This window comes from Hippoglossus hippoglossus, chromosome 13 (genome assembly GCF_009819705.1).
Source record: "Hippoglossus hippoglossus isolate fHipHip1 chromosome 13, fHipHip1.pri, whole genome shotgun sequence".
NCBI classification, from domain to species: domain Eukaryota; kingdom Metazoa; phylum Chordata; class Actinopteri; order Pleuronectiformes; family Pleuronectidae; genus Hippoglossus; species Hippoglossus hippoglossus.
The window spans coordinates 10352415-10371697 of record NC_047163.1 but is presented as its reverse complement, the minus strand read 5'-3'; the positions used below and the strand labels follow the sequence as shown (position 1 = coordinate 10371697).

The following is a 19283-nucleotide window of genomic DNA, read 5'->3' as shown; positions in this document are numbered from 1 at the left end:
ATGTGTTGTCTGTGTGTCAGTGGTGCAGTGAACTCGATTAACAGATGTTTGCCGCACTTGGCTGAGCAGTGTGAAATGTATAAATACATGTATCCAAGCTGCCACATGTCCGCAGAGCAGGACGTTACCAGTGTGGACACATGAGGACAATATGACTGGGCTGAATTTAAAAAGCACTTTGAACTCGAATGACTCGGAATACAAACCTTCACCAAGACGCGTTGTTTAATCTTATTAATTCAAGCTCTACATATTTGGCTGTATTTGTGTTTTCTTTTAAATTTATAGTTATCTCCACCAAAGAGGTCACGCATTTGTTTTTAAGCAGGATCATGCAAAACCCACCCAACCATTTTCCATGTAACTCCAGGAGGGGTGAGGCATGACTTTTAAATTAGATTACAATTTATTGTTAGAATCTCTTATGAAATTGGTCTTGCATCCCAGGACGTCCACCACCATCAAAATGTAATTACACAACAGAACAAAACCGATTGGTGTGGATCCAGGAATTCTTTTTCACTTTCTTTAACATTAAGTTGATATTCAACATTCATTTCTCTGAATAGTTCATGGGTCTTGATCAGAGAAATCAGACATTTAGGGGACTGATATTTAAGTGTAATTTGGTGCAGATCCAAATAAAAATCTATAGAACATTTAAATGTGCTTTCATAAAGGGACTGTGGGGCCTTGGTGGAGGAAACTCCTGAATGTTTTCAACAAAGTTTATAAACTAAAATATGAAACTTGTATTACATTTGTTTGTTAAAGGTTTAAAAATGACATTTTAGAAAGCATTGCCAAATTGTTTCTTAAGAAATATATATATATACACACCTGCCAATTTATGTTTATTTTTACTCCCCAATATCTATCTGCTCCCAAAAATCCATATCTGTGGTTAGTTATAATCTAGTCTGCCAAGGGACAAAACATTTTAATTAAATTGGAACAAAAGAATGAACAAGTTAGAGAAACTTTAACCAAAATATATTGAACTCTTGATATTAGATGTGTATGTACGTGTGAGCGGTGATGAGTACAAGCATTGAGGTAAAGATTTTTCCAGGAAACATTTATTAGCTCAGAAAGTAAGAAAATAGCAGCATTTCATTGTAAAAGAAAACAAGATACACATATTTACAAGGGGGTGAAAGACAACCCCCTGAAAACATGAGCCTGTTGAGGTTTAAGCAGTGACGGCATCATGCTCCTTGAACACGATGGTCTTGGGGTTGATTCCCACGCTCTTGGTGGTGTTGTGAGTTTTGTAGATGCCGATGAGGCGATCTGCGATCTCGAACATGTTGTTCCTCAGAGAGATGATGATGAACTGAGCGTTCTTTGTTTGTTCCTGCACAGAAAGAGAGAGGAACAAAAATTACAGATCTGAAGAGAGATTGTGATTTTAGATTTTCTTCACAGTTGAGGATTTTTTAGTTAAAAGCTGCTACAGAGTTGCTGTCCAATAGGGAAGTTAAGAATGAAGCTTATTCAGTGTTACACAACAGAGACGCTGGGTTCTCATGAGTCAGTGATTAGTGCACTGATCAACTCAGCATTTCCTCAAATGAACAAGCTAATGTAATTCAATTAAAATACTGTTATCATCCAACAGCAGCTCTGTGTTCATAGGTTTAGTGAAGGACACGAACAGTAGGCAGATGCTTGTAAATGATCCTTTCTACTACAAATCTACTTTTATACTTTGGAGAGAGATTTAGAACATAACTTTAACATGCAGCTTGTCTGGTCACACAACACACGGTCATACTCACATAAATGTAACAGGCAACAATGGAGACGTTCTTGAAATCAAGAGCAGCATCTATCTCGTCCATGAAGTAGAGCGGTGTGGGTTTGTAGTGGTGCAGAGCAAACACCAGAGCCAAAGAGCTCAGCGTCTTCTCTCCTCCCGACAGGTTAAAGATCTTTTTCCAGCTCTTCTTTGGAGGACGAACACTAGAAACATCACAAACAGAATCAATGTCGAATCAAAGATGGGATCTATGTCTAGAAAAGAGTCGACAGGAACCTAAAAGGAAAAGTCACCTGAACATGATGCCCTCAGAAAAGGGATCTAAGCTGTCGACCAGCTCCAGCTCTGCGTCCCCGCCCAGCGTTAGCATCTGGTAGTTCTCCTTCAGCTTGTTTGTGATCATGTTGAATCCGGTCATGAACTCGTTGAGTCGCTGTTTGCGCAGCTCCTCGTAGCCGCGCTTGAATTGGTCCCTCTCGGTCGTGATCTCGTCCAGCTGAGCCACTCGCTGCAGGTACAGCTCCTCCTGGAAACATAACCACACGATGACACTGTTTAATAACCACCGACAAGTAGGATATGTTTATGTCTGCATTTGTTAGAAGGATTTCGCTAAAACTACAAAACAGATTTTCATGAAATGTTGTGAAGGGTTGGGACATGAACCAATGAAGATCCCGTTAAAATTTGGAATGGATCCAGATTGGGTGGGTCGTGGATTATGGTTTTTCAATTTTCTTTAACATGGTGAAATAGGGTAGTAGCCTTGGTGGAGGTATGCACTCTCCGAGGGCCCTTCTAGTTTTTAATAAAAGCTGAAACACAGTTCTTAAATTTTGTTTCTCCATCATCCCTCACTTGTAGTTGCTATTGGCCTCATACGGTTCAATAAATGCTTGAGGTGAATTTACGAAGTTAGATCAGGAAGCCGGTTCTTGTGTGTTCACACCTTCTTCTTGTACTCAGCGATGGCGCCGAGGTTTGGCTTCATCTGAGCGCACTGCGTCTCTGACTTCATCATCTTGTTGATGATGACATTGGGATTAGAGATTTCTTCAAGGTCGGCAGGAGTGAGAACAGGAAGTTCCTCTGCTGGTTTGTCTTCAATCGTGTGAAGGGACAACTTGCTGGCCTGAAGAGCATAAACGACAATAATTAATCAGGGCAAAAATATAATTAGTTCACGTCTGTGACAGAAAAATCTGTAACTTCAATCAATCTGACAAATAAATCCCATTAAACATCAGTTTAGAGAAAATAAAAATATGTATCTAAAAAGATAATTGAGTCAGAAGAAACTCAGAGTCAAATACGTGGATGAATTTGATTAATTACACTTGTGTCAAATTAAAGCAAAGCTCCAAAAGTGAAATGACTAATTCAAACATCAGTGAATTAATAAATTATTATCTACACATTGTTTTGAGGCATGTTTTCTTCTCCACTAGACATCCAGTCTTGACAAATACTTTGCTGAGTATATAGTTTATTTCCTCATAATAACAATTGTTTAATAATATATGAACCAATAAAAGCTATAGAGACATAAATCCCCCCCCCCACACACACTTGTTTCCCTTCCCACCTCTTTCTGCCAGTGTTTGATCTTGTTGTTGTGTTCGGTGATGGTCGTCTCGATCTGCTCGATGCGGAGCCGGACGCTGAGGGACTCCTCCTGCAGAGCGTGCTCCTGCTGCTGCAGAACCTTGATCTCCTTCAGCACCCCCTGATACTGCTCCTGCACCTCGGGAAGCTCCGCCTGGAGGACGAGGGAGAAAACAGTGGTGCTCATCTTGATTCAGTGTTCCCTTAAGATTCATTTAGATGTGGTGATTTTACAGAGCTACAGCAAGAAGAGGATAAGATATTAATGAGATCAAAGATATAAGTTTAACTTTAAAAAAAAAAAATACTGTCACTACTCCAATGGGAATCACTGGCACACTTGGCTAAAATATTCAACACAGGGTGTTTATCATGCATTGGTGAAATTTATCAGTTTCTTTTGGCTTTAAATCATATTTCAAAACCATTGTGTTTCAACAGTTTATTCATGTTGGAGCTTTTCCTCTTTTTTTCTTGAAGCAGGAAAGTGTTCAAAATGTGCAAACCTCCGCCTCCTGACAGGCCATCATGACCTCCCCAGCCTCCTCTTCCAGCTTCTTCAGTTGTTCTGTGAACTCGGCCATTGACTTCCCGTTCTCCTCCAGCTCAAGCTGCACACGACTCACAGTCTCCTCACACTTCTTCAGGTTGCTGCAGAGGAGACACAGATATTAACCCTTGTGTGGTCGTGGTTAATGTGTGTGTGTGTGTAAAACTGCTAAGTCGTAACAAAACTGTTATTGAGTGAGTAAAGGTGGGTGCAGCGGCCCCTGTGTTTTGTGTGTGCAGACACAGGGATTTGGAGAACCCAGCTAGTATAATGTCACCACTGTCCTGAACTGGTTGGATAGTTCATGAAGCTGAACAAGCCACAGCACCTGCAGCCGTCGCTGTGGTTTCACTTCCGCAGACTTCAGCCTCTCCTGAGCACATGATCAATCTTAATGTTCCTGCTACAGATACTATTGATTAGACGTCTGACTGATAATCTCAAAGAAGGAACGACTAAACCAGGGAGGTAAAGAAGTTTACTGAATGTTCCTGTAACCTAATGGGTCTTAGATGTGATGGACACAGTATCAGTTCCTCACCGGCCAGCTGTCTTAATGGCTACTTGGGCCTTGGTGATGGTGGAGGAGCAGTCGTCCAGCTCCTTGTTGACCTTGTCAAGCTTGTCCTGCTGAGCCTTTAGCTTGTGGCTGTTGATGTCTACAATCAGGTTGTGGAGCCTCTTCACCTCATTTTCCACTTTTCCAGCTTTACTAGAAGCTGCCTCGAAGTCTGAGAGAGCAAGAGGTGGAGTAGAGGGACAGAACACAGAGAGAGGAACGAGATAGAACAGTTAAATTCATGTTAGAGACAGGGATTCATCTGAGAGAACCTTTTTTTGTATTAATCCAAAACCATTTTCTGACATAAATTCCAGGAAAAAAATTCCAAGGTTGGCCTCTGGGTAGAGGAGGCAGGAAGCTGATAAATTCTGCTGTGGAAATCAGACATTTATGTTCACATCAAAATCTTGTCGTCAAAAGCTCTCGAATCTCGTTGTCTTTCCAAGTTGACATCTTTTGTCGTCGTTTTCTACTTGTCCTGCTTCTCTTTTTCATCCTGAGATATTTTAATACTTTTCTGTTTCGTTTCATGTTAGAAATGTCATCATTACACCCACTCACTCGCTGGGAATTTTCCTGCTGTATTCCCACATGGACTCACTCCGGACATTTTACTAGGGGGCTGGAAGGAAAAGTTACATAAAATGTCGGCAGCAACGGACATTTGCGTTCTCACATACAGCCCCTACGGAACATTTCAGGAAAATGTCCAGAGTTCAGTGAATGTCTGAAAGCAGTTTAAGTGATAAAAATGTAGGTTTATTTAGACACTAAAACTAGTAACAATAAAATGGAAAATTTTTGACAAATTTCTTATGTTGAGTGTAATCCTTCCCACAAATACAGCTAATGATTACCATTGGATTCAACATTATCTTTGATAACCTATGTAACAATGTTCCTATGTTCCTTCAGGAGGATCCCACCTTTCTTGAAAGCATCCAGACTCTTCTCCATCTGCTTCTGCTTGGCCTTGTCCGGGGCGGCTGCGATCACGTTAGCCTCAAGCTCCTTCATCTGACGTTTCAGGTGAGTCTCCTGGTCAGCAAGACTCTGATAGAAGGAAAAAAGGAAAATTCTCAGTCACACAAAGAAAGTTACATTTAAGTTGGCTGTGAATTGTAGAGTTTATTACTGAGCTCCAGACAAATGAGTGGGACAGGAAAACAGTGAATGAAAAGGTATCTTATGTACAGTCATGCTTTTGGCGTATTTTTCCAGGGTGTTCTTCATGTCCCGGAGCTGCGGCCGGAGGCGCTGGATGTTCTCCTCGAGCTGCAGCTTTCTCTCTTGGCAGCCCTGCAGCTTTGACACTTTCTCGCTCAGCTTACTCTCCATACCATCGAGCTGCAGAGAACACATGAAAACCATCATGTCTCGTACACTAACGACCCGCTGTGGTGATTATGTGACAGAAGGGCTCATATTAATCTAGCGTCTCAAAATCCCAAGAGCAAAATAAAACTTCAGCTCTCCGAGTTCACAGCAGGAATTATTTATGAAGCTTACTTGACCCACTTGGAGTGGAGCAAATAAAGAGAGCGAATAACAACATAGTTTAATGGAAGTAAGAACTTAATGGTCATTTCCTATTGTTAATCTCTACATTTGTGGTTTATAATCAACACATTCACAAAATTAACACTCTGTTAGATGCAGTAATTAAATGATGCAGTAAAACTAAATGCTAAAGCTAGGCACACATATAGGTAAAGCTTAACATAATTTTTCTCAACTAAAACAATTATAACATCTAATCTGCTATCTGAGTTCCTGTGTTAACAGATAGATGCAAAGTATTTCAATAAAACATTTTCATTTCTAGAAAAGGTTCAGTTAAAAGTGACACTAAATATGTATCCGACTGCTGGAACAGTTTTCTACTTCAGGATAAACAACTGGTTCTTATTTGTGTCTTTTGCCCTCACCTCCTCCTGGGAGACCTCAGTGCCAAGAGAAGAGCCCATCCTGCCCTTCATCGCTCTTCCTCCTCCAGTCATGGTACCTGTGAATTACACATCACACCACAGAGATGAAAACATATTTAGAAAGAACTGTATTGAAAGAATTTGAAAGAACTACAGCACATGGAGACGTTACAAACAAGCATTCCACCAAAACATTTCTCTTAAGAAACCCCTATTTTGAAAGTGTGTTGGAAGTGGTGTTAAATGAATGTTAAACATACCCTATCAAAATGTGTTTATGACCCAGTACATAACATTTGAACATATTAAGACCTTTTACGGTCTAAAATTCTGATGATTAAATTTCAGACTTTTTAACACCCTGCAGAAACACTGTAAATTAAGTATTTATTATATTCACATAGAAAGCCCAAACTATATGAGAAAAAAATAAAAAACATGAGCTGGGTTTAAATTATGATAGAAATAGAAAAACACCCACCAGCCATCTCAATGATCTGTCCCCTCAGGGTGACCACTCTCCAGCGCTTGTCCTTCTGGAAGGCCATTCTCGTGGCTTGGTCCATGTCCTGGGCCACCAGCGTGTCCCTGAGGGCAAAGTAGAAAGCTGGACGCACGCTCTGATCTTTCACTTGGACCATGTCAAAGAGACGAGGACAGTCCTCTGGAGTACGAATGGGAGCCATGTTCCTCTCCCACACCTTCATCTGAAAAAAGGATGGGAAGAGGAAGAGGGCGTTACAGAAACCACTCATTTTATTGAATGAATAACTAGCCCAACGGAAACTCTCTAAGTGGTTAAAGAGACTTCTAGGCAGAGTACAATCTTCTTTACCTTGTCGAGACCAATGAAGGTGGCGACCCCAATGTTCTGTTCTTTGAGAAATGTGACACATTTCTGAGCTGTGTCAATGGTATCCACCAGAATGTTGTCCAGAGCACCACAGCTAGAGGAGATGGCCACATCGAACTTCTCTTCTATGGCTCCGAGGTCTCCCTAGAAGCACAAAAAAGGTTCAGAAAAAAACCTACTATAGGATTCTGGTTTCTATTCCACATAATGAATCCTTAAAAAAAAACCTTTATATTAATATATGACTTTTTTTTTTATACCAATCTTCCAAAGATGCCAGGGATTACACCCCTCTTCTTCTGCTGCATGAGCGCATCCAGGACCTTTCCTCGACTGCGGTTGGACGACAGAGAGCTCTTGGCCTCATCCACCTTCTGCCTCATTTCCCTCACCACTTCTCTGGTGTCATTATCCATCTTCATCAGCTGCTCCAACTCTCCCTCGTCCTGCAGAGAGGGGGAGTAATTCAAGGAAAAGTTCACATAATTTACACCACCTGCTGTGCAGATATATTGAACAGATGTAGTGAGTACAAAGGTGTGCGTTGTGGTTTCCAAAACACAAGATGTGATAAAATGCTGATCCAATAAAATGCAATTCAAACAACAATGTTGATATTTGCTTTTACCTTCTTGAGCTCCTGCTCTTTCTGGGGTATTTTGACTTCTAAATCTTTGATGGCAGCGCGGCGCTCTCGCAGAGTGTCCGAGGTGGTTTGGAGAGTTTGCTTGGCCGTGTTGAGCTGTGTCAAAGCTGTGTTGTGGCGGCTAAGGTAGATGTCGAGTTCCGATTGAGCAATGTCCATACGGGAACGTGTCTCATTTACAGCCTTACTGAGTCCCATCAGCTCTTTCTCTTTGGTCTGGAGAATACAAGAAGAGAGGTGGGGTTAGAAAACATTTTGTATCCTAAGTTAAGCAAAGATTGCAACAAACTATCATTAGGAAGCACACACACCTCTTTGTCCTGCTGCAAGCCACTGGTCTCTTCTTTCAGACTCTCCATGACCTCCTTAAGTTTTTCCTCTTCTTTCACCTTCTGCTTCTCCTGCTCTTCCTTGCTAACAGTTGCCTCAGAGATGGCCTTTTCACTGCTGGCTGGTACACCGCGCACTTCCTCCAGCTGAAAGACGAGCCAGACAGGAGAACGTACAAAAACAGATGAGATGTGTTGGATTCTAAGCAACAACGGCTACACCTGTTAAAACTGGAAACAGTACATTAATTAACACTGCTACCAACCACAGACCTATAGAACTTTGCCTCTTGAACTAGACGAGAGTTGAAAGAGATCGGTAAAGACATTCTGACACAAGAGGTAGACAGTAACTACACTAAATGTTGCTTACCAGTGTCAGTTATGAGCAACTGTGCTACACGTTCAGAAGCAGGCCAAAACACACAACTGTAATCAACTATAAACACACATTCAGGACTGAGCGAGCCCTGGTTAAGACTGGCACAACAGTCTGCTGCTTGGCAGGGCTGAAACAAGGCAAGGAGTGGTGTGTGGGTGTGTGTGTGTGCGTGCGTGCGTTTTCTATGTTTTGTAGGGTTAACTGCGGGTGAATGTGGCTGCTGGGAGTGTTACACAAGCCAGGCCATAGTTGACTACCACACAGTAGAACACTGCTCCCCAGAGGTCTGCCTGCCTCTGCCTAGCTCCCCCTCTGACCAAGACATTTCCAGAGCACAGTCATTGTAGGTGGAGCACATGTGCTTTTAGAGCAGGGGAGATGACGAGAAGATATATCCACAGTTATGAGGGAACTCTTAACTTGAGGTTTGTGTGAAAACAGTTCTCAGTGAGTGCACAAGTTAGAGAAACATTAGTTTAGGAGACAGGGGCATTGTTAAGATTGAAACCGAGCACACACACACACACACTGATAATCAACCAGTGCGTTACTTGACAGCCCCCTAGTGGCTAGTTTAGGTGTCTGGCCTTCCTGTCATGAAATTTGACAGATGATGAAATTTGATCGTTTTATTTCTCTCTGGATGATGTCAATTAATTTAGAGAAAACACAGGGATAAGAAATATTTTAAAACTAAAGCATAGTTTGTACACAATCCTACAAATGGCACAGCATGATTTTCCATGTCAGTATCAATGTACACGTGTTCTGTATGAAAGACACGGAGCCATCATGCAGAATATCAGTTACATTTATCTGGAAACAATAGTTCCGTCTAAAACACAAAAAAGAAAAACGCTAGGAACAATTTTAAGTTCTCTGCATGATCTTTAGGGAATACATTTAATATATCAAATAATGCCTATTGCACTTTAAATGGGTAGACGACTTTAAATTTACCCCTTAAAAATGTGATTGCAAAAGAAACATGGCACAGATGAGCTAAAATGTAGTTATTGATAACTGCATTTCATTTATATGCAGGTTTCTATAAAGTCTTGACCATATGTTTCTCCATACCTCAAAACAACAGCCCTTGTGTTTTCTATAAGAAATTGATATTTAATTTTACCTGCCAAGGTCACTTATTTGGACATGAGACGAAATCAACACAATAACACTGGAGCTTAATACCACTGGTGCTAGCTTGTCTTGACTGAGTAGAACCTTGTATGTGATAATGGACCTGTATTATAAATAATCAAAGAAATTTATGAAAAAAGATTTTGCTAAAGATATGCTCTCCTAACAAATGTGGGTGTGCCTCTGAACACAGAGAGCATTTCCACTGTGATTCTGTCAAAGTGAAATAAGTGAAAACCAGAGTAACCAAATCAAATTAAGTTGTAGAACTGTGTGTAATAGTGGACTGCAGATTAAAGGCCAACACACCTTTTCTTTGTCCTTTTCCAGCTGCTTCTGCAGTTTCTTGTTCTTGCTCTTGGAGTGTTTAATCTTCTCACGCACTTCAACATCCTGCAGGTCCAGCTGGGTGAACTTCTCCTTCTGGGTCTCAATGTACTTGTTGAGCTTATTTTGTTTCCTGGTGGAGGAACGGCACTTTTACTTAGTACATTGATTCAAGTCAGTCCAGTGGGACTCAACTGAAATAGCAAATAAACTATGACATTCTCAAAACGGTACAAAATGATCTACCCATTATACAAATAATGGGTACAACTTACTTCTGCAAAATGATTCAAATAAGATAGTTAGCATTTTACATTGGTAAATAAAAGGGAAGAACCCAAAAATGTCTTACTTCTCTACATTTTTGAGCTCTTGGTTCATTTTCTCCATCTCCTGTGAAATCTTTGTATTTTTCTCAGTGAGTTCCTTTGTGTCCTCCAGGATCTTCTGCTTTTCCTGCTCTTTGTCCACTACACGCTTGTGCAGATCATGACTAATTGCAAAGAGATGTATCAGGGAAAAAACAGTGAGATATAAAACTACATATAAAAGAAAGGCCTCTGGGATCCAACACCAGAAAAGAGTCGTGCTTATGAAGATCCCAACATTTAACATGTTTTTTTCTTTTTATGCTACTGTTGGATCTACATAAAATTTAATGAGGTTATTATATTGTTTAATTCATCATGTACAGAACAGAGAGATTACAGTATGCTGGTGCACTCACACATAATATTGGCAAAGCTGACTCTTGTGTTTGAAAATGTCATTCTCCAGAGTGAGGAACTCCACAGCTTTGTTTCTTTCTCCCTCCAATGCATTCTTCTCCTTTTCCACGAGCTTCACTCGGTTTAGCTAGGACAGTTAACAAATTGCAAAACTTAATATCAGGTGACAGAACAATCACAATTTATAAACATGAGTAAAAAAATTATATATATAAAATTTATACCATTATAAAAGCTATTAGTGATTTTTTCCCTCATTTTTTTAAATTATCAATATAACTTTGTACCGTGTTACTTTACAGTAACAATAGTATAATAAAATGAAAGTAAAAGTAAAATAAAATCATACTAAGACAGCATTATCTTCAGAAGTACATGTCCACACACTAAAGGTTTCCTAAAAAAAAAAATCAATGAATCATGCCTGGGACAGTTGGCCTCGCCAAGTACTAACTTATCTTACATACTGCAGTTACATGATAACAAAAACTTATCATTTTCATCACAGATTATCTGCATCAAAAACATTCAAACATTCTCACACAAAAGAAAACATCTTCAAACTCTAAAATCTTCATTTGCACTTGTACAGCAGGTCAGCTTCTGAATGTGTGAGCAGATTTTGTATGAGCAGATTTTGTATGAGTGTATGTCACCTTCTCTCCCCTCTGCTCATTGAGCAGCTCAATGCGACGGGCCAGGGTTTGGATGGGCTCCTTCAGGCGGCAGGAGCCAATAATGTCCTCCAGGTACTCCAGCATGCCCTCATCATGCTCTGTCTGACCTTTAGGCTTCATCATAGCAATCTGCTCCACCTCACCCTAAGTACAGTCCAGGCCCAACAGGGACAGACATACATGTCATACATAGTCATTCATAGAAAACACAGAGCTGCACACACAGTCATATACTGTGTACCACAAAATATTTTCTACAGGTTCACTGTGACTACAACACAAAATATCTTCTAGCACAGAGAAAGTAAGACAACAAAAAGATTGATTCAAAATTTTAAAATACAACAAACACCCAAAAATATATTAGATCTGATTTCATCTGATAAATAAGTAAAAAGTGTAATCGCATGTGTTGAAGTTAAATCACTTAGAAATATTAATACAGTAATAACACATCACATCACCACTCTGCCCAAACAAAAACTACAAACCATCGCAGAATTTGTGTTAAAATTACATTTGCTAAATTTAAAGTGATTTAATACAAACACTTTGATGGCCTGCTAATTTTCACCTCTTGGGAGCTACACCATGTATACTGTACATGTATACTTTGGCCCCAAGTCAGAGACAACTCTCTGCTGAAATTATATTTGTCTGAACATGTGTTCTTTTTTATTTTTTTTGTTAGGCTGGTTTAGAATAATATTCTAAGTTTCAAGTTAAAAAGAAATTAAATTGTGATATGGTAAAAAAAACTAAGTGCCAAATTCTTTTTCATTTATGTGTAAGGGAAAAAGCGGCTCACATATTATATTTATGTAAGAAAGAAAGGAGAAGCCAGTAGAGGAAAGTAAAGGGGTGTCCCACGTCATCCACTGCTCTGACCAGTTCACAAAATAGACAGCTTCCCCTCAGACAGAGGCCTAGAAAAGTGACCTTGGAGAAGCCTCTTCCCATAGTCATGCAGCCATGTCACAGACAGATAGCTGAAACTCTTAACATCCAACGAGAGGGAGATGGAACATGCACACACACTTGCAAAAAAAGTGCAGCAGGATACACGTAATCAACCAGCTAACCACAAAACCACAGAAGAGGATATAAACTTTGTGTTCACCTGAAACTAACACATACTGTAAAAAAAATAATAAAAATTTAGGAAATACGGCAACAAGGATTTAATCAGCCGTTGGTTTTGCTGACATGAGTCATCCCCCCCGTAAACCTTGGGTTAATCAGTAATAATGGGTCGGTCACACACATGTAATACAATCAGAAGGGGTAGGAATGTAACAAGTTACTTGGTTCAAACTCAGTGCAACACCATGCTAAATAAAAATAATTTTAAAAAAAATAAGAAAAATAAGAAAAATAAGATGAAAATATACAAAAATGCATAAAATTCAGTGGAGGCAAAAAAAAAAGCTGAACCAATATAAAAGCCATGGTAATGAAGGGTGTTTGATCCGGCCACACTGAAGCAGCACTGCCAATATTGGGGTTGGGGTTTATTCTCACACGCCAATATTTACGTGCTGCTAAAGCGTGGCAGGTAGATGGGAAAGGGAGGGGAAGGGAGATCCAACCCACCTCACCGGTGGGTCAACCTAGTCACAGAAGCCCGCCTCTATAAAAACTATAGCTCTTCATGTCCAGGTCCATGTATGGGTCAATTTGAATTATTTTCCTTAAAATTCTAAAGCAGCAAATTATGGTTCGCAACTTTTCCACATTGTTTCAAACCATGATGCGCTGCTATAGCAGTCTAAGGGCTAGCAGAGGGCACATCCTCTCTCTTCCAATTCCAGTGCAACAGGTTATTTCCATAGAGAGACATGGCTTTAAGATAGCCGTGAAAACATTTGACTAAAACAGAACTGGGACATGGGCAGAGGGTGAAGAAAAGGAAATCTGACAGAATGAGATGGTCACAGCAGGAAGTTAAAATAGAAAAAATAAAATTACCTGTAAGATCAGAAATCTGTTGTGGTCTAGGTCAATACCGTGGCCTCGGAGTAAAGCCCCCACTTCTTTAAATGTGGCTTTCTTGCCATTGATATGGTAGACTGAGGAATTGTCTTTGTTGGCAGTCCTGGAAACATAGAACTTGCTGTTGGGAATAACTTCGTAGTCATCTCCTTCCTGGCTCAGAGGGGGGAGGGGTAGAAGACACAGCAGCTTAGAGCAGAACAGTTCAGAAGAAACTCAAACAGCTCCACACATCAACTGATAACACTCATAATACTGACAAATCTACAGAGGGGGGTAGAGAAAAACAGCCCTCTTAAAAAACTATTTCAAAAAGGGTTTGTTTAAAAAGCACAGAGCAGATTTAGACAAACTACACTGACATGTAAAAAAAAAAAAAAATCTACACATATCAATAATTGAGTATTTTCTATCTTATTACATTTATAAAATGTAAGAACATGTTAGAAAGATGAGATTATCAATACCATGGAAAAAGATGCATGAAATTTATTGATTTAGAACCAAGTCTATTTCAAGTATTTGAGCTGTGTACACCACTTCATAAAAAAAAAATTAAGTTTCAGAAAAGGAAGATTGTAGCACCAGTGAAGTTGACAAAATTATGCCATTAGTTTAACAACTTGATTTTAACTGGTGTATTCAAACTGAAAGGTTTAGATATTTAACAGAGGTCAAAGCTACACTTACTCACACCCATGGTGGAAGATCAAATATAGAGACAAATTTAACTCTAATTGTCTAAAATGCAGGTAGTTTAAGATATTCTGTGATCTGTTCAATATAATAAAATTATCTCTTAATATAAACTACCAGTTTATTGACTTTTCACAATACAATCAAATAACTAGAGCCAAGTCCCTACATGGTGTATTAAAAAAATTATTTAAAAATAACCAGATAAATTCTAGCACATTATGAATTGGTTATGGCTCACATGGGTGTTAGTTGTAACTTTCATGACATATTTGAATCATGTTTTAGTCATTAGTGTAATACCTGAATAGCAATAGTGTCTAAAGAGCACTGAGGGGGGAAAAAAATATTAAAAAAATTCCAGAAAAATATCTATTCACCAGAAAATATTTCTAATCGCTCCTCTTCAATTAGGACTGTATATTGATTAATTTAGGAGAGGTCAGAGTGGGTGCAGTGTGTATCTGTGTGTCAGAGATAGATATATATACCTTATCAGTGATCTTTTGAAAATGCACCTCCACAGTACAGCTTTGGACATCTTTGTGTTTATCAGAGCTGTGAATCAGCACCGAGAGCTTTTTCGATCTGATCTTTTGAGCTCTGTATCCAAACACAAAGAGCATTGAATCTATCACATTGGACTTCCCACTTCCATTCGGACCAATGATGCAGGAAAAGCGCTGGGAGAAAGGAAAGAGTGAATATTTAAAAAAAATATATATATAAAATATAGTCATACAAAATATATTGCAATCACACACAAAAAACTGTAAATGACATTATTAGAAGTATATACTAACATTTTAGCATAGTAAGATTGTGACAGCTAGGGCAGTGTGAGTGGGTGTAGTTAAGGTTTACTTTTATAATGCCATACTTGCACAGCTATGAGGGGAGCAGAAAAAGGTGAAAAGACAGAGTTTTAAAGAAAGTCTCAATTTAGGGAAAATGTCAGCACACCATTATACCACTGCCCTTTGTAAGATACATTCACTAAATCAAAATGGAGGAGTGTGACTTTTTCCACTTGGAATCCTTGTAACTTACTTAATGTTACAATAAACTACTATCAATAATTTGATACTTTTTGAGTCTTCCACTACTCAATGAGGCAGCATGTTTACAGCTGCATCAAATAAAAAAATTGAGACAAATAAAATGGAAGAAACACTGCAAATGATGTCAAGTCTGTAAACACATTAACAAAGTGTTTCCCCACGCAGGGTTTTACATTTGTAAGTAATTTCGGTCGTACCTTGTGAAAAGGCCCCAGAATCTGCTCGCCTGCGTAAGATTTAAAGTTGCGATTGACTAAATGTGTTATCATCAGGCGAGGAGCGCCCGGTTCATTGGTCATTGCTGGGGGCGGGGGTGGAGGGATGCTACCGAGAATCTCCTCCAAACCTCGATTATCAGCCGCCTCGGCAGCCTCACCGAGAGACGGACCTGTGGCATGAAGGGGGGGAAAAAAGTCAAGCAAAACTTTTATTCCTCTGTGCGAGAGGTTTCAGGTGGAGGGGACAGTGGTGCATGGGGGAGGGGTGGAGGAGCAGGACAAAAACAAACAAACAAAAACACAGGCAGCGAAGCAAGTTGAAGGAGCAAGTCACATCACCACTCCCGAGAAAGTTGACAGGGGTTATTTCTTCTTTGTTCTGAAAACACGAGCCAACCCCCCCCACCCCCCCTCCTTCAGAAAAAGGCAGAATTCTACCATGGCCGCGTATGACGAGAGCACATTATTATACAAACGCAATCCACGAGAAGCGTTCATACGTGAGAATGGATGCGCCACATTCATTCCGTCGATGGCGAAGAAGTAAAGTGTGAATTTCGACCATCAACGTCACATTTTCACTCGTGCCGGACTGTGCTCCAAACACACACATGGAAAATCCTGTTTTGTGATTCTAAATGAAGAACGCAAAAAGCCCGATGTGTGTTGCCATCACACCGAGCCACAGCGACCTGTCCAAACCCTATTGTGCTCACATAAGCATAAACAAGCCAAGGGGTGGATGCTTGTAAATTAAATACTTAGCATTTCACCATATCACACAGGACACAAACATCACTGGAAACCAATATGCATCACAAGCGTCCCATTCAAATTACATAATATCAAGTTATAAGAACAAAGTCAAACACCCTGTTTGATCCACTATATAAAAACACGAAATAAATCACCTCGCTTGTTGAGAAGATCCGAGGAAGAAGTGCACTCGACGATATCATCTCAAAAATCATGAGACGTTTATTGATGGCAGGCACTTTAGAAAAATATACATCAGCCATTGTAACTACGTGTTGAGATCTAAGCAAGAAAAAAAAAGGCTCCACAGCTGTGCCAATTGGCAAAAACTAGCAAGTACAGCAACGCACGCAAACGCCATTGAGTGAACACAACTTATTTAGATTCACAGACACCAAAACAGCCTTTGTTACTTGCCAGTTGTCGGCGGTGCCTCCTCTTTGCCATTGGAGCGGGTTGCTTGTGGGGGTACATCCAGCTCGTCCTCGGAGTCATCCCGAGGCTGCGACCCTTTCCCTCTGGGCTTGGCGGAGGCAGTGGAGCCCTTTGCAGTTTTAGATGGCATGGTTTGAAATCTGAATGGGTCATTGGTGGAAAAAAGGGAATATCCATGAGTGGGTTTCGTGCCTGTCAATCTCCCAACTCCACTTTTTTTTTTTTTTTTTTTGTTGGTCGGTCACACACGCAGCTCCCCTGTTGTCAGGCTTTAATCATCACCCCAGTCAGATCTAACTACCGCCCATCTACCGGGTCGTCCGCAGGGTTGTTTTTCTTTCTTCATAAAGTAACGCAGTTGTTTCACTAATAGATAACAACATGGATACAAGTGGGCACGACCTGAACGAAGTGGGTTAGTGAAAAAGCCTCTGGCCCCGAGGAAGATGTGGTGATTGGAGAGAATAAGATGCTATTATAACCCTAGATAAGTTTTTTTTTATTATTAATGGCCTCCTCCTGCGTTTCAATAACCTCGTGCACCCTAATGTGGGATTTGGAGAAAAAAAAAAGAGCTGAACGTGTAATAATAATCCTTGCGATGTTGTGAAATCGTGAAAATAAGATTAACGCAAACTGTAAAACAAATCCCATGAATATGCGATGGATTAAATAAAGTCGTCGCAGCTCTGCCTAACGTTATCTTAAACGATCTTTGCGGAATAGACGCATCTGAACGGACTCGCCGATCGGTGGCGAAGACGCAACATCCTAAAAGCATCGAAGTCTAAAAGTGACACCGAGATTAGCTCCCATCCTCTCTTCTTCTTCTTCTTACGCTGGGGGCGGAGGTGCAGACGACGCAACGTAACTCGCTAGCTAGTGGGAGAGCGCATTCAAACTGTATCCTCACTGTAACTGCAGCGTCGTAATAACACGGATATTAGCCGCGTTAATACGTGGGCGCCGCTAGCTTGACCCCCGCCCCCCCACCCCCGGATTGAAATAAACAACTTTGCCACGTTACTGCGCAATTTCCCCCATTTTTTCTAGCGTTAAGATAAAGTTAGCCGCCGTGGCTAGCGATCTAAGGTTCAGTTGCGCAGCGAGGCTAAGGCTAACGTAGCGGCTAACTTTGACTGGCGAATTTATCGGTGGATATGTAACGTCATGGCAACGCTGCACACTCAAAGTTAGCTTTATCTGCATTGAATTGAGTGTTTAACTCCGCGCGAGCTCAAGCTGAAGAAGTTGACGTTAACCAGACTCAAGGCGCTGTGGTGAAAAAGTTGAACGCCCATCTACAGCATTAACATGAGCTAAGACTACTGCACGTTACTGTAGTGTGCGTCTGTCTCTGAAAAAAGGCGAACGCTGCATTAAATGTACAATAAATCGTAAACGCCGCCACTCTCATTCCATTCAGGAGTATCATTAAAGTTTTTGCCAGTACTTCTCCCACCGCATCTAATGTTTAAACGCAAGTTAAAGTCCTGTTAATGTTAAGTGCGATTTGAAAACTAATGCAACGCACTTCAGCAAATAGACGGAACCCAGCCACCAACTCTCGGCTAAAAAAAAAAAAAAAGCTTTTCTTTGTACCTTCTACAAAATGCACGCGGTCCGCCAAAAGTCTGCCTTTCCGAGCCGGGTCGCGATTAGGAAAGCGAAAAGCGTCCTCGAATCCAGAATTCAGCCGAAAATAATCCTCAAAAATTAGCCCCGTGTCATCCCGAGTCGCTGCCCTGCTCGAAAACTCACAACTTGTAAATGGCGCCTAAACTGTGCCGTCGAACCAGATTCGTTAGAAACTGACGCAAGGCACCATGGACCGTTCAAAGGGCAGGGGAAAAAAACACGAGATTCAAAAAAAGGGGGACGCAGCCAACTCCGCCTCGCTGCGATCGCCCGGCGACGCGACGAGGCGGAGAACGAGAAGAACGAGGAAAAAAGAAAAAAGAAAAACAGACACACAGGAATCAGAACCACATTCTGCACGTTGTTTTATACCGAGCGAGATTATTGTCAGATTCAAAGTCTAATGTTTCTACGTGTTCAAACGGTTGCCTTGGTTACAGCAGAGAAAAGTCCCCGCCCCCCCCCCCCCCTGCGAACAGTTCCAGGAAATAAAGTTTCGATTATTGTTAATATTCGTTTGTTTTGAGTTTAATTATTCATATTTTAATACATCCATTCAATATGTATAGTTTGTTCTATGTTACTGTTCACTATATTGGCTGTTAAAGAAACGAGACTCGCAACTGTCGCGATAACTCATTTTCAAACTGTTTATTGTGACCCAGATTAAATGGCTAACCGACAGTTAGCACGACAACCACTGCGATTAAACGCGTTTTAGTGGCGGGCGGGCTCGTTTCGTGTCGTCGCGACCACTCGGGCGGCTTTAGGGCAAACGACACGCACGCATTCACAGAGTAGAGTCGGTAACCCGCAGCACGATGTCCTGCTTTGGCCAGGAAACCGAGTTAGCATTAGCATCCGAGCTGTAGCCAGTGCTCGGGGACATCAGAGGATTCGCGTTAGCAACAGTTGTCTGTGGCGTAGCAACTGCAGACGCTTGTTTCCTCCACCGACAAACAGCGGAGCTTTTTCCACCATCGCGGAATCCGGAG

The 19283-nt window shown here is 40.8% G+C and overlaps 1 protein-coding gene across 1 annotated transcript; it reads right to left on the bottom strand.

Annotated features, from left to right (window-relative positions):
- Positions 1-1063: 1063 nt before the first annotated feature.
- On the bottom strand, positions 1064-18476 carry smc4 (structural maintenance of chromosomes 4). Its single transcript, XM_034604356.1, has 24 exons — positions 18253-18476; positions 16633-16790; positions 15439-15629; positions 14672-14863; positions 13461-13637; positions 11472-11636; positions 10815-10942; positions 10440-10580; positions 10070-10220; positions 8218-8382; positions 7889-8122; positions 7521-7706; positions 7243-7404; positions 6889-7114; positions 6408-6484; positions 5674-5826; positions 5406-5532; positions 4459-4648; positions 3874-4018; positions 3348-3521; positions 2712-2894; positions 2056-2288; positions 1782-1965; positions 1064-1357 (listed from the first exon to the last, which is right to left on the bottom strand). Exons 2-24 carry the CDS (start codon positions 16778-16780, stop codon positions 1193-1195), a joined length of 3897 nt encoding a protein of 1298 aa, XP_034460247.1. The 5' UTR covers positions 16781-16790; positions 18253-18476; the 3' UTR covers positions 1064-1192.
- Between the last annotated feature and the right edge of the window lie 807 nt (positions 18477-19283).

What these genes read in the sequence shown, in the direction of transcription:
- smc4 (XM_034604356.1), bottom strand. Translation starts at nt 16,780, where the DNA reads ATGCCATCTAAAACTGCAAAGGGCTCCACTGCCTCCGCCAAGCCCAGA. An exon ending in TTCAAAAGATCACTGATAAG is followed by an intron (nt 13,638 to 14,671) that starts GTATATATATCT and finishes CCTCTGAGCCAG; the next exon opens with GAAGGAGATGACTACGAAGT. An exon ending in ATGAGCAGAGGGGAGAGAAG is followed by an intron (nt 10,943 to 11,471) that starts GTGACATACACT and finishes TAACTGTCCTAG; the next exon opens with CTAAACCGAGTGAAGCTCGT.